The following is a 19,412-nucleotide window of genomic DNA, read 5'->3' as shown; positions in this document are numbered from 1 at the left end:
ATATTATTTCAACCGAGATAATTCATTTTTTCGAATATTGAAACTTGTGCAGTTTTTCAGAAATGTTTTATTCTCTACCCTTTGGTATACTAGGAAGAGAACAGCGGTGTGTTTCATTCAAATAGGTACGAGGAATAAATAATGTGAGTATTTCAAATTACAATAAGCCCTCAATATGCTCATACTATAATAAATTTATTTTGCAGATTGAAAATCAGCAAGAAGACTCGATCTTCTATGAAGTTACGCTGTCAGAAACGGTCGAGTAAGGAAACGAAAGAGAACAAATCTGTCGACGTCGGTCAAGACCCAGATTTCCAACCATTAAGCAAACCTACAGCTAAAAAGACGAAGCACCGAAACTCCGATGAATTACTGAAGTTGATACTTGAAAATTTCACCAGCCTGAATGAAACAAAAGAACCCCTAGAATGTAGTTATTGCTCGAAGTTGTTCAACACCCACATGGATTTTGGTCTGCATTCGAAATTTCACAACAAGGATGGACATTTTTCCTGTCATTTATGCGAATACAGGAAAGACACTAAAAAAACTTTTGAAAACCATATCAGAGGTCATGATCTCTATAAATGCCAAAAGTGTGGTAAAATTATGAGGAGCAGGCGGTGGGCTTATAAACATTTGAAAGCTCACACTCTCACGAACAACCTGCAGTGCGAAATTTGCGGCAAGCACCTAAAAAAAGAATCTCTCGCAACACATCTGAAACTCATCCATGCAGAAGATAGGAGTTCTCTCATAACAAAATGCCCAATTTGCAACAAAGAGTACCTCAATGCCGGTAGTCTAAGACAACATTACTCCAGAGCACATAAGGAGCTGGGTATAGATATTTCTGTAGTTTGTGACATCTGTGGTTTGCGACTTTCATGCAAGAGTAAGCTAAAACCGCACATAATGACCCACACCGGGGATAAACCGTTCGCTTGTGCCCTGTGTCCAAAAAAATTTGTTGTCAAGGATAAACTGAACGCTCATATGAGGGTACACACAGGGGAAAAGCCATACGAATGCAGATATTGCGGGAAAAAGTTTGGCCAGGATGGACCGTACAGATATCACATAAAAACACATACCGGTGAGAAGTCGTACAGCTGCCCTCTTTGCGGAAAAAGGTTCATTACCAAGGCTAATATGCGGATCCATCTGAAGAGTTGCAATATATCTAATAGATGAATGTGATCACTTGAAAAATTACAAAAATGTTTATAATGCGTTTCAGATTCGATATAGGTCATCATCAGGTAATTCATTGAATTGACACATTTTAACTTTTCAAATCATTCACAAATGAAAAATCATTTCGTTGAAAATATCAATATCGAAATATATCATTGTCGTGATAGATTAAATAGATATAACTAGGCTTTCAAGAAGTATCATTACAACCTTCCTAATATTTGTGGATTATTATCTCAGCGATAGATTCCATCAGTGGTACTCAACCAGATTATGGTACAATGTTTGTTGTACCACTTGAACCCAACTTGAACAACCTACACTTACTCCCGGCGAGTATGAAGAGTAATTAGAAACATGTTGCCAGGTAATACTCGTTGCTAAAATATGTTTATGAACGATTCAGAGTACGATCATTATACTCTGAGTAAGTTTTTGAATGTAGCCCAGGTGTAAAGGTTCCTCTTACGAAAACGCCATATATGGGGTCGACAGAAAACAAAACTCAAACCACGAATTTTGATGATTTTTTTTTGTTGTCAGTTTGTTAAGTTCAATCATACGCAGTTTTAAAAATCTGTTTTTGTTCATCAGGAATAGTTCTGGTATAGTCTCCGATCCGATTTGGGATTATTCCAGAACGAGTAGGATGATTAGTTCGAATAATGCAACTTGTTTTAAACTCTGTTATAAATACAGGCCGATTTTTTTAGCTGATCCCAATATTGATATATCAGAAACAATAAGACCTATAAATTCGCTGAAATTGTACAAAAGTTTATTATTTTGAGGAACAAGAAGAATCATTTGTCAAATCGGAATTATCACTGGTTGTTTTTGAAATATATGCCAAAAACTAGAATTATCGAATATCGTTTCATTTTGAAGGCGAAGGAACTTTCCATTTCGTTTCATATTTGTTATAATCCTCAACTTTATTTTTTTAATATGGACTTCCAACACTTCTGGTTATACCGGAAGGTTGCACCAACTTCCTTAATTCGAATGTAACACCCTGTATATTTTCACATTTTTGAATACCTGGCATATTTCTAATGTGAGTTTATGTAATGCACCCTATACCGTTCTCGAGATATTCATTATTTGTTTAATAAAAAAAATAGGTATTCGGTATAGGTATTTCCCATAAAATTCAAAAGTTTTATAGAATACATCAATAAGCTATTATATATTCATCAAAATACTTCTTTCAATCATCTTGTAGAAGTAACATTCCCAAAATGTTATACAAAGTATTCGAAATGGATGACTAACCCTGAAGATATGAAAATGGGCTAAAACTCAGTTTTTTCTAATAGAAAACCCTGTATTTTAGGATAGTTTCGAAAATCCGGGAGGATTTTGAGTCATTTTCATGAAACATCCATTAAATAAAGAATCTACCGAAAGCGAAAATTAAAAAATATTGCATTGTCTTTTCATACTAAATATAAAAATTATTTCAAAATATGTTCGAAGACATTTCCGTTATCTTCCAGGCATTTATCAACTCTCTTCGTTGAATTGTTATTTACAGCACGACAAATTTCATCGGCATCTAGGACGTTCGAAATGAAGATTTCGTAGTCCGTAGTTTTTTTGGACGATTTATTGCTCATGTTTTATTTTTTCAAGAAATATCACGTAAATGGTGTTGCAAGAGTATCTGGATATTAAGGTTTTTTTTAATGAAGTGAAGGATCGGAAATCTGGAGAATGCGGTTTTTCATTTGTTTGACCAAATTGATTTTAGTCGACTGTTTATGGTACGACCAGTAGTTGAAGAACCTACCAGAACTGCTATTAGGTTTACGATACCCATCAATGAAAATATTCTCCGGTGTTCTGATGAACAAGGAGAGGAACCCACTGTTAATCGTTAGTTCTCTGTTTCAATGGTAAACTGTATGTAGGAATCATAACTGTTGAAAATATTCACAATCTCAGATATTCCATCTTACGGGAGAGAGATGATGATATCTACATATTTCATATAAAAAGAGCTTGAATATAAGTACCTGAAAAACCAAATCAAGCAGGTCTTCCATAACATATGTCGCCAAAATTGGGCTAATCTTTGCTCCCATTGAAGTATCAAAAGTCTGAGACAAGTATCCAAATAGACATTGCTGAAGAGAATTAGAATATCTAATCTGGCAAAGTTATCAGAAAGTTTGATGTTATTAAATTTAGAGAAAACATCAAAAAAATCCAATAAAACATTAATTATCAAATTCATAGGCTTTGGTTGAAATATATATAAGAAAATTGGCAATTTTCTCCGTGGAAGTAAAAATTGACGCAATGATAGGTATCACAGATAGGATTGGTTTATGTAAAGCAAAAATAACGATAAAAGGCGAAGTTCAGCTTGAGCTGTGAAAAGGACACAAATATACACAGATATTCAAAAAGTTATCTAATGAAAGAATATTTGAAAGTTATACAAATAAAAAATAAAATAATAGACGGAAAACCGGAGAAAAAACTGCAATGACATCACAAAAGATTGAACTAACCAGCTAATTTCAAGTTCAGTTTCAGTTTCTTACGTGTTTCAGTTTCTAACGTGTAGTGTCTGAACTCACTAGGAAGTGCATTATAGAGGACAACTGAATTATATATGAAACTTCGAGTGAAACAAGATATGGAGTGTTTGAGGATGATACCGCGATTTCTGGTATAAAAGTGACTCTGTTCTTCAAATTTCACGAATCTTCAAAATAAATAATGAGGTTTGCTTTGACAGATAAATTTGTGAGTTGTAACAAGAAAGTGAAGTTGCCTAATTTTAATCAGTTTGAGGAGCCACAATTCTCAAATTTAGCTGAGATGTGATCAAACATTTTTACACCTTAAGAGAACTGTATACAGTTTTTTTTTTTTGAAAGAAAGTTTTTGGCTTTCTACTACTCCATCTGATACAAAAAAAAGGGGATGAGAGAATCTTCCAAAGAAAGGAAGGAAGTAATCAATTTGAAACTCTATACATGGAAGATTCACTCATCCCCTTTTTTTTTGTATCAGATGGAGTAGTAGAAAGCCAAAAACTTTCTTTCCCAAAAAAAAAAAAAATTATTCACTCCTAAAAATATAACCCCTTCAATTCAAATGTATACAGTTGTTCTGAATTTTTTGGAGGCATTTTATGTCCGATTGTATAATGGCAAATGATATCCCAGAAAGAGACTCTGGGTAATATCAGTGATTCGTGAAGCTTCAGTTAAAGCCTGGATATTATCAAGTTCCTATTCTGGTACAACTGCCGTTAGATATAATAGGAGTTCTGACAAATTACACTTACATGCTTGTGGAATCTGAGGTCGGTCCTAGATATTTGCATCATCACCAAGTCGTACATCGATCAGACCTTCAATTTCCGTACTTTTGCGCTTCGTACTTATCAATAAAAGTTGATATTTACTCTTGTTCATTTTAATCTTGTTCAGTTTCAGATTGTGAGCGGCTGACATGTGCGAGAGATAAAGCATAAAATTTTGAAAGAGTATAAATGTAATTGTAAATTGTAAATTTTCTTTAGAGGGCAACCGGCGATTTAGAAAAAAAATTGAGTGTACCCACGTATTTTGATGCGTAGATTACGAATCCGAAAGAAAAAGTCGGCGCTCTCCCTTATTTACAAAGTTACGGCCCTTCGAAGTTCATAAAAGGGCAACTTCTCAGCCTTCTTTTTCACAAGACTAACTATTTAAAAACACAAGCATTTATTCACTAGGTCACCTTTATACCTTATTCCTCCTTAATTGATACTTTTCAATTCAACAATCAACATTTTTCTTATAAAAAACGTAATTTGAAAACGAATGATTTCATCAGTCGTGCCAACTATGCCATTAACCTTACAAATGTAAAATACAGAGATATAGTTATAACCAAAAAGCAGCTCCGTACATTTTTTAACATTTTTATTGAAAAAATGTTGATGGTTGAAGTGAAAAGTGTCAAGGAAGGAGGAATAAGGTGTAAAGGTGACCTAGTAAATAAATGCTTGTGTTTTTAAATAGTTTATTTTGTAAAAAAAAGGCTGAAACGTTGCCCTTTTCTGAACTTTGAAGGGCCGTAACTTTGTGAGTAAGGGAGAGCGTCGCTTTTTTCTTTCGGATTCGTAATCTACGCATCAAAATACGTAAGTCCACTCAAACATTTTTTCAAAATCGCCGGGTGCCCTCAAAACAAATATTTACCTTTTTTTGTTGCTTCGCCTATTTGATTGATTTCAAATATTTATTTTATTGAATCATTGAAATTTCTCTGAATTTGTTACGAAGGTTCTTTACTCACTCGAGAGTAAAACTCGCAATTTTCAATCGAGTTTGTAGAGAGAGTAATATATTGGTCTCGGTCAAGAATGATAGTGACATTACCCATTCTCATTACAACTAAATCAGACAAACGTAATGTCACTGTTATTCATGACCGATACCAATATGTTACTCTCTCTACCAACTTTGAGTCCACCATTTGCAATTAACCTCACGGACAAAACTTAAGTTCCTGCACTGACGCCTGTCGGATATAATCCAACACCCTTCGTGGTATTAGTAGTTGTTTTCTGATAGGCGTCAGTCCATTCAACCTACTGTGTAGGTATACCCGAGACTGGCTTGAACGTTTAAAGTTCATTTCTTTAGATTTGTTTACTGCCAGTCTTCAAGCATAACCCACAGACTAATAAGAATGGATAAGAATATTTGTACGATATGAACATGTGATGAAAATTATTCATTGAACAAAGAGATAAAATTTGCTTACCTAAACTAATAGTAAAGAGAGAAAAAATGTGCTTGTTCATTAGATTGTTTTTAATGGATCAACTCCAAAAGTATTCAACTGATTTTAAAAATTATTCATGTTAGTCTATCTACATTTTCAAAGAGTAACATGGGCTGTAAGTTATGTTAAAAAAATAAATATTCCAAAAAGAGTTAAATAATGTAACCCAAATAATGAAAAATGTACATGTGTGCTGAGCGTGTCGATAGTTTTGAATATCAATACATTCATTTGTATTGTTAAATGATCATCATTCGCCATGTAGAGTTCATATTCAAATCATTTGAACGACTTTAGTTGATTTCTTTTTTTGTTTTGTCAAAATCAATGATATTGGCCCTACTTTGTAAATCTTCTATACTTATGAATGCGAAAGTCACCACCTAACACTCACTTATTCATCTCTGTTTATCCGTACTGATTCCTAGAAAGCTAATATTTGCTATATAGGTGCATCTTAGGTCTTAGATGCACACTCATAGAGTATTTTCAAATATTCTAACAGGGACTTCCCCGTAGGGATAAAAAGTGGGGCGTTTACATATGAGAATTACCTTTTCATCATTGTTTCTCCGTACCGTTATATTTTCGGAGGCTGATATTTTGTATGTGAGTTCGTTTTATGTTGCAGAAGTGCAATAAGAAAACATTTTCAAATAATCCAACTGGATCGACCCCCTGGGGATAAAAGGGACGCGTTTACATATGAAAATTACCTTTTCTCGGTACCGCTTTATTTTCGGAGGTTGATATTTTGTATGTAAGTTTAATTTATGTTGAAGATGTGCAATAAGAAAACATTTCTAAATATCACAACTGGGGCACCCTCCTGGAAATGAAAGGGGCGCGTTTACATATGAAAATTACCATTTCTCCGTACCGTTATATTTTCGTAGGCTGATATTTTGTATGTAACTTCGTTCTATGTTGTAGACGTGAAATAAGGAAACATTTTCAAATATTCCAACTGGGAAGCCCCCTGGGGATAAAAGGGGCGCGTTTACATATGAAAATTACCTTTTCTCCGTACCGCTATATTTTCGGAGGCTTATATTTGCGTTTACAGATGAAAATTATCATTTCTCCGTGCCGCTATATTTTCGGAGGCTGATATTTTGTATGTAAGTTCGTTTTATGTTTTAGATGTACAATATGAAAGGATTTTGAAATATTCCAACTGGGAATAAAAGGGGCGCGTTCAACATATGAAAATTACCTTTTCTCCGTACCGCTATATTTTCGAAGGCTGATATTTCTGTATGTTAGTTCGATATATGTTGTAGATGTGCAATAAGAAAACATTTTCAAAAATTTCAACCATAATGCCCCCTGGGGATAAAAGGGGAGCCTTTACATATGAAAATTACCTTTTCCCCGTACCGCTATATTTTCGGAGGCTGAAATTTTGTATGTAAGTTCGTTTCATGTTGTAGATGTGCAATATGAAAGGATTTTGAAATATTCCAACTGGGGCGCTGTTCTGGGGATAAAAGGAGTGCGTTCAACATATGAAAATTACCTTTTTTCCGTAGCGCCATATTTTCGGAGGCTGATATTTTGTATATAAGTTCGATTTATGTTGTAGATGTGCAATAAGAAAACATTTTCAGATATTCCAACTGGGGAGCCCCCTGGTGATGAAAGGGGCGCGTTCACATATGAAAATTATTTTTTCTCCGTACCGCTATATTTTCGGAGCCTGATATTTTGTACGTAAGTTCGTTTCTTGTTGTAGATGTGCAATATGAAAGATTTTCAAATATTCCAACTGGGGCGCCGCCCTTGGGATAAAAGGGGCGCGTTTACAGATGAAAATTATCATTTCTCCGTACCGCTATATTTTTGGAGGCTGATATTTTGTATGTAAGTTCGTTTTATGTTGTAGATGTACAATATGAAATGATTTTGAAATATTCCAACTGGGACGCCGCCCTGGGAATGAAAGGGGAACGTTCAACATATGAAAATTACCTTTTCTCCGTACCGCTATATTTTCGAAGGCTGATATTTTGTATGTAAGTTCGATATATGTTGTAGATGTGCAATAAGAAAACATTCTCAAATATTCCAACTGGGGCTCCCCCCTGGGGATAAAAGGGGCACGTTCACATATGAGAATTACCTTTTCTCCGTACCGCTAACTTTCATATTTTGTATGTAAGTTCGTTTAATGTTGTAGATGTGCAATATGAAAGGATTTTGAAATATTCCAACTGGGGCGCAAGCCGCGGGAGAAAAGACGCATCCATAAAACAAAATTATCTTTTCATCACTGTTTCTCCATGCCCTTAAATTTCTAGTAGGTGCATTTATATTCAGAATCAGCATTGCACCCGTCCGGAGCTATGGCGGCTGCTAGTATGTCCATAGATGAAACAAGAATCGTTTCCAAATATAAGCATTAGTGTTCGCGTAGCGCCTCTGTGAATGGAATGCCGAAGTACGTTGTGTATGAAGAATCAAGAGACCGTAGATCAAATCTTTCCGTCAAAATATTTTACATAGGGGGATCCAAGTGATTACACCATAGTATTTCTGTGCATCTTGGTGAAATTCTATAAGTGACAGGTTCTGCCAAATACGTGACACTGTAGATCAGTGGAGGTCTTAAAAAAATTTGTTAGGATAGTTAATTTTCGAATACATATTAATTCAATGATAATTCAACGATGTGAAGGTGAGGTATACCTAATATTATTCTTGAATGAACAATGATAATGTATTACATTTCGTATTAAAATACTAACAGTATCATTTTCCAGGAATAAGAATATGAAGAAGAAACAAAAGATGGTTGGCGGCCAATCTAAACCACAAACTAGAAGGTATAAAAGAAAGTCTCGAAATTCAGATTCCGATCCAGATTTTTTGTTGGAAAAAAAGAAGGTTGCTAAAAAAATTAAGTCAGAAGAAGACAATTCTGATGAACGCAAAAAATCTATACCAGATACTGAAAAACCAGCAAAGAAACGAAAATCTCGTAACTGCGACATGAGCGATAAAGACGAAAATTCCAAACAAATAATCAGGAGAAGAAAAAATATCAAGCTGGAATTGGTAAAAATAGAGAAATTCGTGAACTTGAATGAAGTGAAGGAACCGCTGAAATGTGGCATCTGCACCGAGAGTTTCATGTCCCACGTGGATCTGGGTTTGCACTCAAAGGTTCACAACGAAGATGGACTGTACTCTTGCCATCAGTGCGACTATACAAAAGAAAAGAAATCCTTATTTAAAAACCATGTTCTTAGCCACGACCTCTGGAAATGCGAGAAGTGCAACAAAATTTTCAGGAGCAAACGCTGCGCTCTCAAGCACTCCAAAACACACGTCGCTAAAAGTTTTGTCCAATGCGAAATGTGCGGCAAAGACGTAAGGAATGTATATTTGGACACACACAAGAAACTAGTCCATGCTGACGAGAAGACAATTCACATCTACAAGTGTACTCTTTGTGACAAGTCATACAAAAACTCGACCGCTCTCAAAGGTCATTACTCTTACAACCACAAAGACTATGGCATTGACACTTCCGTCATTTGTGACATATGCGGAATGCGATTGTCTTGTAAAGGAAAACTAGCGCAACACACCAGAACGCACACTGGCGATAGACCTTATTCCTGTACGGTATGTCCTAGGAAGTTCATATCAAATGATATCCTCAGAGCACACATGAGGGTTCATACAGGTGAAAAACCGTACGTCTGCATGTATTGCGGAAAAAAGTTCGCACACGGTGCCCCGTACAGGTACCACATAAAAACACACACGGGTGAAAAATCCTTCAATTGTTCCAATTGCGGAAAAGGGTTCATTTCTAGGGCTAATATGAAAATTCACATGAAGAGCTGTTTATTTCCTGTCAGACTGCTCAACTGAATCTGTGGAAAGACTGTTTGGTAGGGTGATGAAATCAAAAATTATTCCAGAATCAAGATTATGTATATCACATGGCGATGGACAGTTTAGTTGATTCTAAGGGCTGCTTTCAAATTAGTTATTTCAAGTAAATGAAAACATTTTCAATTAGAATCGCATGTATTTTGTGAATTTGAAATATAGGCACTCATAATGAACTTTGGCGGCTTTGATTTGTACAAGAAACTTATGACTTCATAATTTTACAGAACGAGTTAATTGTACCAGTTAGTTATAGTGACAGTAATAATGTGTATAGTTCAAGTAAACGATATAGTGCAACCTACCTTCCAATAGCTCCCCTTTATATATATATATATATATATATATATATATATATATATATATATATATATATATATATATAAAATTAAATAATTTGTGAACACAATACTCCAAAAAGGGGGCAAACCGCTGATGGAGCCAATTGCCAGAAACACGTGTCCGCGGTTTGCCCCCTTTTTGGAGTGTTGTGTCCACAAATTGTTTAATTTTTGATTTATATCATGCGCACTCGATGAAATCTCTATTTATATATATATATATATATATATATATATATATATATATATATATATATATATATATATATATATATATATATATATATATATATATATATATATATATATATATATATATATATATATATCGATTGCTTCAAAAACACTTCACTAACTTTCTTCGAAAGCTTCTGATAATTCCTCTTCAATATTCTCTGTTTCACTATCACTGTCGTCATTTAAATCAATAATGAATTTATTTCCACCATTAAAATGGAAGTGTCCAATAGTCTTTTCCAACTAAAATTACTTTTTTAATCCTTTTCTACCAGTCTTCTTCGGTAATATTAGATACTTCTTTAACTAGCTCTATAATACTCTCAAGGGCATACACTTTTTCAAATGTTTATGTCTGTGAAACTTCAAGTAGTTGGTTTTTGGTATGGTAATCTTCAAAATACAAATTGTTATCCATTAAAAAACTTTGTATTGCATCTTCAAGTAGATGGTTTTTGGTATGGTAATCTTCAAAATACAAATTGTTATCCATTAAAAAACTTTGTATTGCATCTTTCCTCGAATTTTTATTCGGTACTTTGATGAGCTGTCACGAATGATAGAAAGTGTTGTCAAGAACTATTACACTATTCGCATCCAAATTTGGGATTAATGTGTTTTCAAACCATTCTTCGAAAATATTAGCTTCCATGTTCTTATAATAGTCAACATTGCAGTCCTCAAGTTTTTTTCCACATAACTTCAAAGAATTCGGAACCCATCCTTTACTTCCTCCGCAATGCACAATGATTAATCGCGATCCTTTGTTTGCAGACATGTTAGGCGTACACATTCTCGAACCATAAGTCCACCCTTTCGTAACTGTGTCGTGAGTGTCATACCAAGATTCGTCCAAATAGAAAATTTGCCGTTGTTCTTGTCTTCATTTAGTTATTTGTTCTAAGTATTTCTTACGCAATTCCACTATTCTTCTGCTTTCCATAATTTCTTGACGTTCGTTTATTATTTAAAATCTAAATCCTAGTTTCTTTATCCAATTATGAAGAGTTTTGTCACAGCAGCTCAAGTTGTGGCCGGAAGTATTCAATTTCTTCCTTATGATTTAAGTTATAGGAATCTCATTGCGTTTGTAACAGTCGTATATTGTTTTTTTTAGTGATTTTATCCGATGAACATCTAAAAGTTTCGGTAATCCTGTATCACATCGAGTCTTGCGTTCATAAGGTTTGTTTTTAACTATTTTACGTACAGTTGAGAAAGAAATTTCGGACAAATCTGATGTTGCTTGTAATAGTTCGTTTTCCTCGAAATAATTTTGAGGGTGCATAATACCGTTTACTTCGACTATACAGTAATTTCGTGAATTCAAGTCAAGAAGATTCACAAAAACTGTTGATGTTTTTAAAGAAAGATATGATATCGACTTTTTTGAATTACCTTCATCATTTCTTATCAGAGAACCGTAAAAAATTATCAATGTGCATAAAAAATAATACAGGGTAAAATGAAGAAGAACCCAAAAATTTTGATTGAATATTGCATTTAATATACACTAAGAAGTATAAAGAATTTTTACGTTGAATATTACTTCGATTAGTTGATAAAATTTGAAGATATGTTTGTTTCCTAAATTGTTTTAAATTTTTAATATGAAATTATCGATCGATATAAATGTCACTTCAAAAGTAACTTTCTGAAAAAATTGAGTGTTTGATATTGTGACCTTCAAAAACACTGCAATTGACCTTTTATGTGATGCGATGCCTCATCTTGCTAAAACCGTTTCATGAAAATAGTACCTTTCAGTTTTTTTGTATGACACTCCATCTTGAAATTAAGATGATGGCCATCCCCATAATGACAATTTCTACGACTAATATGGTAATTCGAAGTAAGAATAAATTCATCATAAAATATCATGCTTTATAGAATGTGACTTCAGTTGTTGCAAATATATCTCCTGAATTACCTTTCAATTTGCAGTAGTGATAATTTTACCTTTTCATATTGTGGACTTTTGCTGTTGAATTACGAATATACGAAATGTAATCAAGATATATCAAAACCAGTATTGAAAAGAAGAATTGAAATCTCTGATGTAGATTAACTCTAACAAAAATACTTCTCACTCTCACGAGTAATTGAAATGAACCGAATATCCCATAATATAGATTATTGAAATTGGTACATGACAATAGTGAATTTTTTTCAAATCATATTCAGGGTTGGTTTCAAGTTTTGCCTTCACATCGAACCTTTTCTATTGCTAGTATAAAAATCAGTGTGTTGCCATTATAACAAATAATAAACTTCGATTATTTTATACAAAATAAGATAGTTTTAGTAGCGTACGTCACAAAAGTATGGAGAATACAATTTGTACAAAATATCATCGTAGTCATTACATTTAAAAGTCATTTATTCATTTATTATGTGTCCGAGGAATATATAAAAAAATTCAAATTCTATTGAATTTTTCCTCACTTCATGACAGCTCTATTACTGATTCAGTAGGTATCTTATATTTAATGTTAAATACTACACAACTTCAACATGGATATACATGGTAAGGATATTTGAAATATGTTCAGGCCACTACTTTATCTGTGCTGCAAAAGATGACATGGTAACTGGTAACTCACGAGATATTTCGGGGAAATCAATTTTTCTCGAGATGAATCCGCCTTCAAATACACTGAGGATTCTCAAATTGAAAGAGGTTCTTCGTGATATATTAGTAACAAGATGGTTTAATTTTTCAAGAATTATAAATGCATTCAACACAAAGCATGTGTCATATTTCCTTTCGGTAATAGGAAAACGCAATAAAACTTCGATTTATGACACTATAGTCAAGCTATAGTGAATAATGAACTTGATGATAAAAAAACATTCTCGATTCAGGAATACTTTTCGTAGTAGTATTGTTCAAACAAACAGTAATGCGCATTTATTTCTTTCATATACTTGTTCTTGATTTTCTGTACTTAATGTAAATATTAAACGAGTACATAATTTGTTGTTTTTGTTGCCCAGTTGAGTTTGATAACATGACAAAAATGATGAATTTTGACAAAATATTTGCATTTTGTTCTTTAAAAAATGAAGTGGGTTGGTGATATTTTTGATTTTGTGTTGGAATTTCATCTGAATAGCGATCATCTACATTGAAATGTTTCATTGAAATCTACCAGGAAATGAAAATCAATCAAAGCTCATTTAGCTGAAAAATAACAAAATTTCATTGACTGTAACAAATTGAAAGTCAAATTTAGAAACATCAAAGTCAAAGCCTACTAGGATAAGAATTATTTTTTTTCAATATCTCCAATTTTTTTAAAAAGAATGTTGATGATGGTGGCCGGAAGACAAAACGTCGGATAACAAATCTGAAAACACCATTATTTAGCAGAGAATAAGTGGCATTGTGGAAGTGCAATTTTTTCTCGAATCCTTCGAAAAATAAAGCCAAAAAAATGAAAACGATTTTCCGAAAATTCTGTTTTTTCCGGTTATCTCCGGATATACTAGGAATTTCAGAACTTTCTCAACGGCATATTGTTAGTCAGGAAAATGTGCAACTTTGCCCCAATTCAACCATCTTCGTATCTCTCATAGTTGCCGAAATCCCAATGGTGGGGATCGAATTTGAAACACCCTGTATATTAGTCATAATTCAACGATAAAAAATAGTACAAGTTCTATACGGAGTTCATCAAATCACTAATTATTAATAACGGAATATTTGTAAGAAATGTGGGACATTAGAATTTTTATATGCCTATCAGTTGTCATTCTTCTGTTATGCCTTTACTTAAACAGTTGATTTCTGGATACATTATCCAAATACATATATTTCAAAAAAGTGCAGATGGTAAGGTAACAAATGTATGTAATTTGCACTCTTTTTGACATCTTTCAATAACTTATATAACATTTTTAGGAAAGGTGCCAAACGTGTACAGTTGAAAATAACAAAAAGGGATCGATATAAAGTTGAGAAGAAATCGAGAAAGACAAGACGGAAAACACCCCTCAAAGCTTCAGTAGAACCTGTAATATTAAATCAAGCACTGAAGTGTCCAGAATGCTCAGAGTTGTTCAATAACAATGTGGATTTCGCACTACACTCTGTAGCTCACAGTGTGAATGATCAGTACTCTTGTCACCTGTGTGACTTCAGGTTGAAATCTAGATACCGCTTTGAGAAACACGTAAGAGCACATGAAGGTTCCAACATGTACAAGTGTGAAATTTGCAACAAACCTTTCAAAATCGGCACCCATGCTTTAGAACACATTTATTATCACAGCGGGGAGAAACCGTTTCAGTGCGAGATATGCGGGAAGCATTTCATGTACAGCAGATTGCTCAGCGCTCACAGACGCCTTTCACACTACTCAATTCTCACAGGCAAACCTCTGGTAAAGTACGACTGCAAAATTTGCGGCAAGCACTACGAATCCTACCCGGGTTTGCAGCGACACATGTACAGCAAACACAATGAGGCAGGGATCGACAAATCCGTAATGTGCGACGTGTGCGGCAAGAAAATAAAGAATAAGGATAAACTGAAATATCATTTACGAATTCACTCCGGAGACAAGCCGTTTTCTTGTCTGATTTGCCAGAGAAAGTTCGCGAAGAAGGATCTGTTACAAGCGCATATGCCCGTGCATACGGGGGAAAAGCCGTTTTCTTGTAAGTTTTGTGGAAAGTCCTTCGCTCACCGAGCTCCCTTATGGTATCATCGGAAAACTCATACAGGAGAGAGGCCGAATGTTTGTCCAGTTTGTGGTAAAGGGTTCATTTCGAAACCAGCTATGGACAATCATGTCAAGACCTGCAATAAGACCTGAAATTTTCTTTGTTTCTCGTTTCAATTCGTAATTTTTTCAAGGTTTTGAATTGTGATTTCCCTATTACTTGATGAGAATTAATAACACTATCCACGATACTGGTACCTACACTGGTACCTACACTGGTACCTACACGGTACCTTCGCCAGCCCAACTGATATCTGATAAAAACGTCTGTGAATGATCTACACATCTTTCCAAAATGGTTTTCGTTGATTATTTTATGTTTATTTTGTCTTCATTTTTTTGGAAGGTTCTCTTCCTTTATATTTTAACGAAAAGGTAGAACCCTAAAAGTTTGTTTTAAAATTAATCACTTTCTATTCATGAATTCAATTCTCGTGGCTGGGATTGAAATTATTGTCAAACTGTTATTGTTACAGAAAACACTCGTCTTCTTCAAGAAGTATTTTCTCTATAGTGGCAAACAGTCTAAAAGTTTGCAAGAATCTGAGTTTTTTCCTTTCACGATAGTGCTGATGGGGAAACTAGACACCAGTCGTTTATATCAATCGTTTTTCGTGAATATCTTCAGTTCCCGTTACGAATTAAAAAAGAAAAATTGATATCCGTCCATGATGGAAATTAGTTGTTTCAGATGACTTTTTTATCATTTCGAATCTGAGAGAGATACCTAAGAGAAAAAAATCTATCAAGTTTTTCATTGATATTTCAAATTTTTCTTTCTTTTTTAAGTTTTTCTTGATTTTATACTAATAATGAAATGAAAATTTAAAATGGTGTTTCTATACGGAAATGCCTTTCTCAAAGCTTTTTACCTGTTCTTGATAGTAAATAGAAAAATGGCGGTATTATCAAGTAAGTTTGTGTGTGATAGTCATTTTTGTAATAAACGTGCGGCGTGTGTTTTGATATTATTTATTCAAAGTGGTATGAACTCTGTTCTTTTAAATACTCATCTCATGATCTGTTACTTCCGTACTGAACGCATCGTTTTCAGTATTCTTAAGTTCCTGTACGTTCCATTTTTTTGTATACAGTATAGGTGTAAGTTTGTGGTATTTCCTGCTACTTATGTATTTTTATAAAATAAAAAAATGTATGAACTCTTGCTGTATGTAATGAATTTATAATTTATATAATGAAATAAATTAATTAATAGTGTCCAGGCCATTGGATGTTGGTTATTAAAATTAAAAACCTGTCTTTAAGAATCAGTATATGTTTTCAACACTACTTGCTAGTGAACTCTTAAACCATATACAGGGCGGACGTAAAAAGCCACGCCTTTCTCTTAATTTTTGAAAGGAACAAAAGACCATTATTTTTCATATGACTTTAAGTGACTCCAAAGTGGACCTCTGTAGGTCATTTGAAGGTCACTGATAGTAATTGGTAGAAAAAAATATTTACATTTTCGTCTTGACTTTGGAAATTATTTGATGATTTGAGTCAACCAAATGGAAAACTTTTACTTGAATATACCCTTGACAATCATTTCCAGTTCAAAAAACTCTCTGGATTGAAAACTATATTTTTGATGCCGGCAACAGAAATAGCGGCCTCAATCACCTCAATCTTCCTATTCTATTTCAAGGGTGAACATTCTGGATGATAACGAAAAACAGCTGGTAAAAACAAGTTTATGCGTGGACCCACCACTGCATGCAAGGTGGTGTGTGGACTAGCTAGTGAAAGCAAATTCATAGGTGGACCCATCTAGGACCAGGAAGTGGTCAGAGTCATACCCCATTTCCCGCTATGACTCTTTGCGGCATCAACAATAAGGGTTTCATTTCAGAAAGTTTTTTGAATTTGAAATTAATTGACAAGGTCACAGTCAACTAAAAAGTCACCTTCGGACAGTTAGGAATGAATCCTTAATACCCCTCATTACTCTACCATGTTGAATGTTTGACCGCCAAATGACCTCCAGAGGTCGAATTATTTTCGCTCTTTCTGCTTCCGCCACATAAAATATGTTTCCATTTGACTAACATAAACCTTCAAACAATGTCCAAAATGATGGTGAAAAGCAAATCACCATTGGGTTGTCCAGAGATAAATGTAAACATGTGTGCAATAACTTTTTTTACCATTTAGTATATTCGACCTCTAAATGACCTCAAGAAATTAATTTTAGAATCACTGAAAATTATATTCGGTTGTAATTTGTTTCCGCTCTTTCCACTTCCATGAAAAACATCATTGGTCCTTATTTGAAAAACTAACCTTGACCTCCAAATAATTTGCAAGGTAATATTCAAGGTAATAGTCAATCCTAAACAACCCATTGTACTAAATTTTCTTCTACCTATCCCTACCATATTACCGCGTAAATGAGCCAGGCGTGTCGGGACTTTTCAATCACCCTGTATATATAAACAATTAAGTATATTTCCAATAAAAAAAACATTGAAATGCGATTTTATTCATCCAATATTTTGCGTAATTATTAAGTGATGTTTTGACTAAGAGAATAATAATCTAGGGGCTACCTAGTACCAATTATAATGGTAATAACAACCAACACTGACTCTGTTAGAATAAAAGTAGAGGTGAGAAGACATTTTTCGATTAACGAGACCGGGGCACCATACCAGTAAACAAGAGTTTAAATACTGATGCAGTGAATAATTGCAAATTGCACCACGATTCAAACAGAAATTTAAAACCCGAACCACAGTAAAAATACTGCTCTCAGACATCAGAACTGCAACATTTTTCTCGGTGCGCTTTTCAATAACTGAATTGGCATCATCTGATGACGGTAACTATTCAAAAACGTTTCGAAAATTCAATTGTTTCTATATTTTTATTCATTTATTATTTTAAGACGATTGCAGATTTATGATATTATTTCTTTACTTTTTTTTAATCCCAATTAATTTGTTATGAAAAAATAACATTATTTCGATTCAATCCAAATTGTTTTTGTATACCCATTGTAGCAAATGTAATATTGAAAGTGCAAACGATATGGAAAGTAATGAGTTATCTTACTTCAAGGTGAGTATTATATGTCATTCACTCTTTTCATTTATAAAAAATTAAAATGATTTGCTTTCTCACATGACTCCAGTACGAAATATTCTAATCTGAAAAATATTTGGCGTTTATAATTTTCTTAAAATACTGATTGGTTTTCAATACTTCCCATTCCAGTAAATCAAAGTTCTTACTAAATTTTTTCCCACAGTAGTGTCGTCTTCACTACTACTCCCCAAAGTTATATCTTATTACACCATAAAATTGTAGTAAAAATATCTTTAAAAATGGTCCAGTAGATGAAGTAACTCTTTCACCATAATGTTCCGTATTAGTGGAGACAAGACCTTTTTTAAAGACAGTCTCTTGTTACTCCAATCTTCTCTCCTATTATGGAGAGCTTTCCGTGACCCGGCATAAAGCCGTTTCTGCTTATATATCTTACATGTAAGCATATTGTTCTCGATCCGCTATGGTCCGTTAGCCTAATATGCATGTTGAAGAGCTTTTCTAATTATATCATTATTAAGGCCTGCGCCACACCCTGCCTGATTTTTCCCAGGTTTCAAAATGAAGGTGGTTTTATCATTCTTTACGTTCTAGCTTTTCCTGCTGTCTGGTCCTAGCAACTTATGTGGAAATGAGTTTACTGCTCACTCAATCTTCTTCCAGTTACCACTTTCTTTCACATCTAATAATCATTTTTGGACGTCCATTCAAGCTCTTCCAGTACTGAATTTGTCATTCAGAAAATATCTCTAATATTATATTTTCTGTACTCCCCAGTACCTACATATGAGGTCTAGGTTCCCTTCGTTGTAGTCGATCTGCTTCCAACTCCAATTCCATATCCCATTTAAGCAAATTTCTAAGTCTTTATAGGTTTTTCAATTTGGTTTCAGATGTCAAAGGGTACATTGTCGTCACAGCAATTATGTGTTGTGCTCTATCTGCTCGGTAGGTTCTCACTAGCTCTCTTGGTAGCTACACTGATCCAATCCTAATCACCTCAGATTATCCTTCACTGGTCGCCTTCAATTTGACAGTCGTTGAATTCCTAGTAGAAAAATGGTTCAATGGCGATATAGTTACAAATTTGCGGATGGTAATATAGGTTTTTAGGGTCTCACCCAATGCCAAGCGTTTTTCCTGTAAATTCAGGGTTCTT

General features: G+C 34.1%; 1 protein-coding gene across 5 annotated transcripts in view; it reads left to right on the top strand.

Moving 5' to 3' along the window:
* Window positions 1-19,412, top strand: part of LOC111510822 (uncharacterized) — a 326,252-nt gene that overhangs the window by 275,480 nt on the left and 31,360 nt on the right. Inside the window, exon 5 of one of the 5 annotated variants that reach the window (XM_074172259.1) lies at window positions 207-1,387. The exons of the other annotated variants lie outside the window; for them this stretch is intronic. Within the exon in view, the coding sequence (XP_074028360.1) occupies window positions 207-1,197 (991 nt within the window). The 3' untranslated portion in view covers window positions 1,198-1,387. Of the gene's footprint in view, window positions 1-206; window positions 1,388-19,412 lie in introns of those variants that run through there. 5 annotated transcript variants of the gene reach the window in all.

The sequence above is a fragment of the Leptinotarsa decemlineata genome, unplaced genomic scaffold (assembly GCF_025532065.1).
Source record: "Leptinotarsa decemlineata unplaced genomic scaffold, Ldec_3_MD MMD2_tig00000035_RagTag_RagTag, whole genome shotgun sequence".
Lineage (NCBI taxonomy): Eukaryota > Metazoa > Arthropoda > Insecta > Coleoptera > Chrysomelidae > Leptinotarsa > Leptinotarsa decemlineata.
Note: the sequence above shows the minus strand (reverse complement) of the source record. Positions and strands in the feature narration are given on the sequence as shown.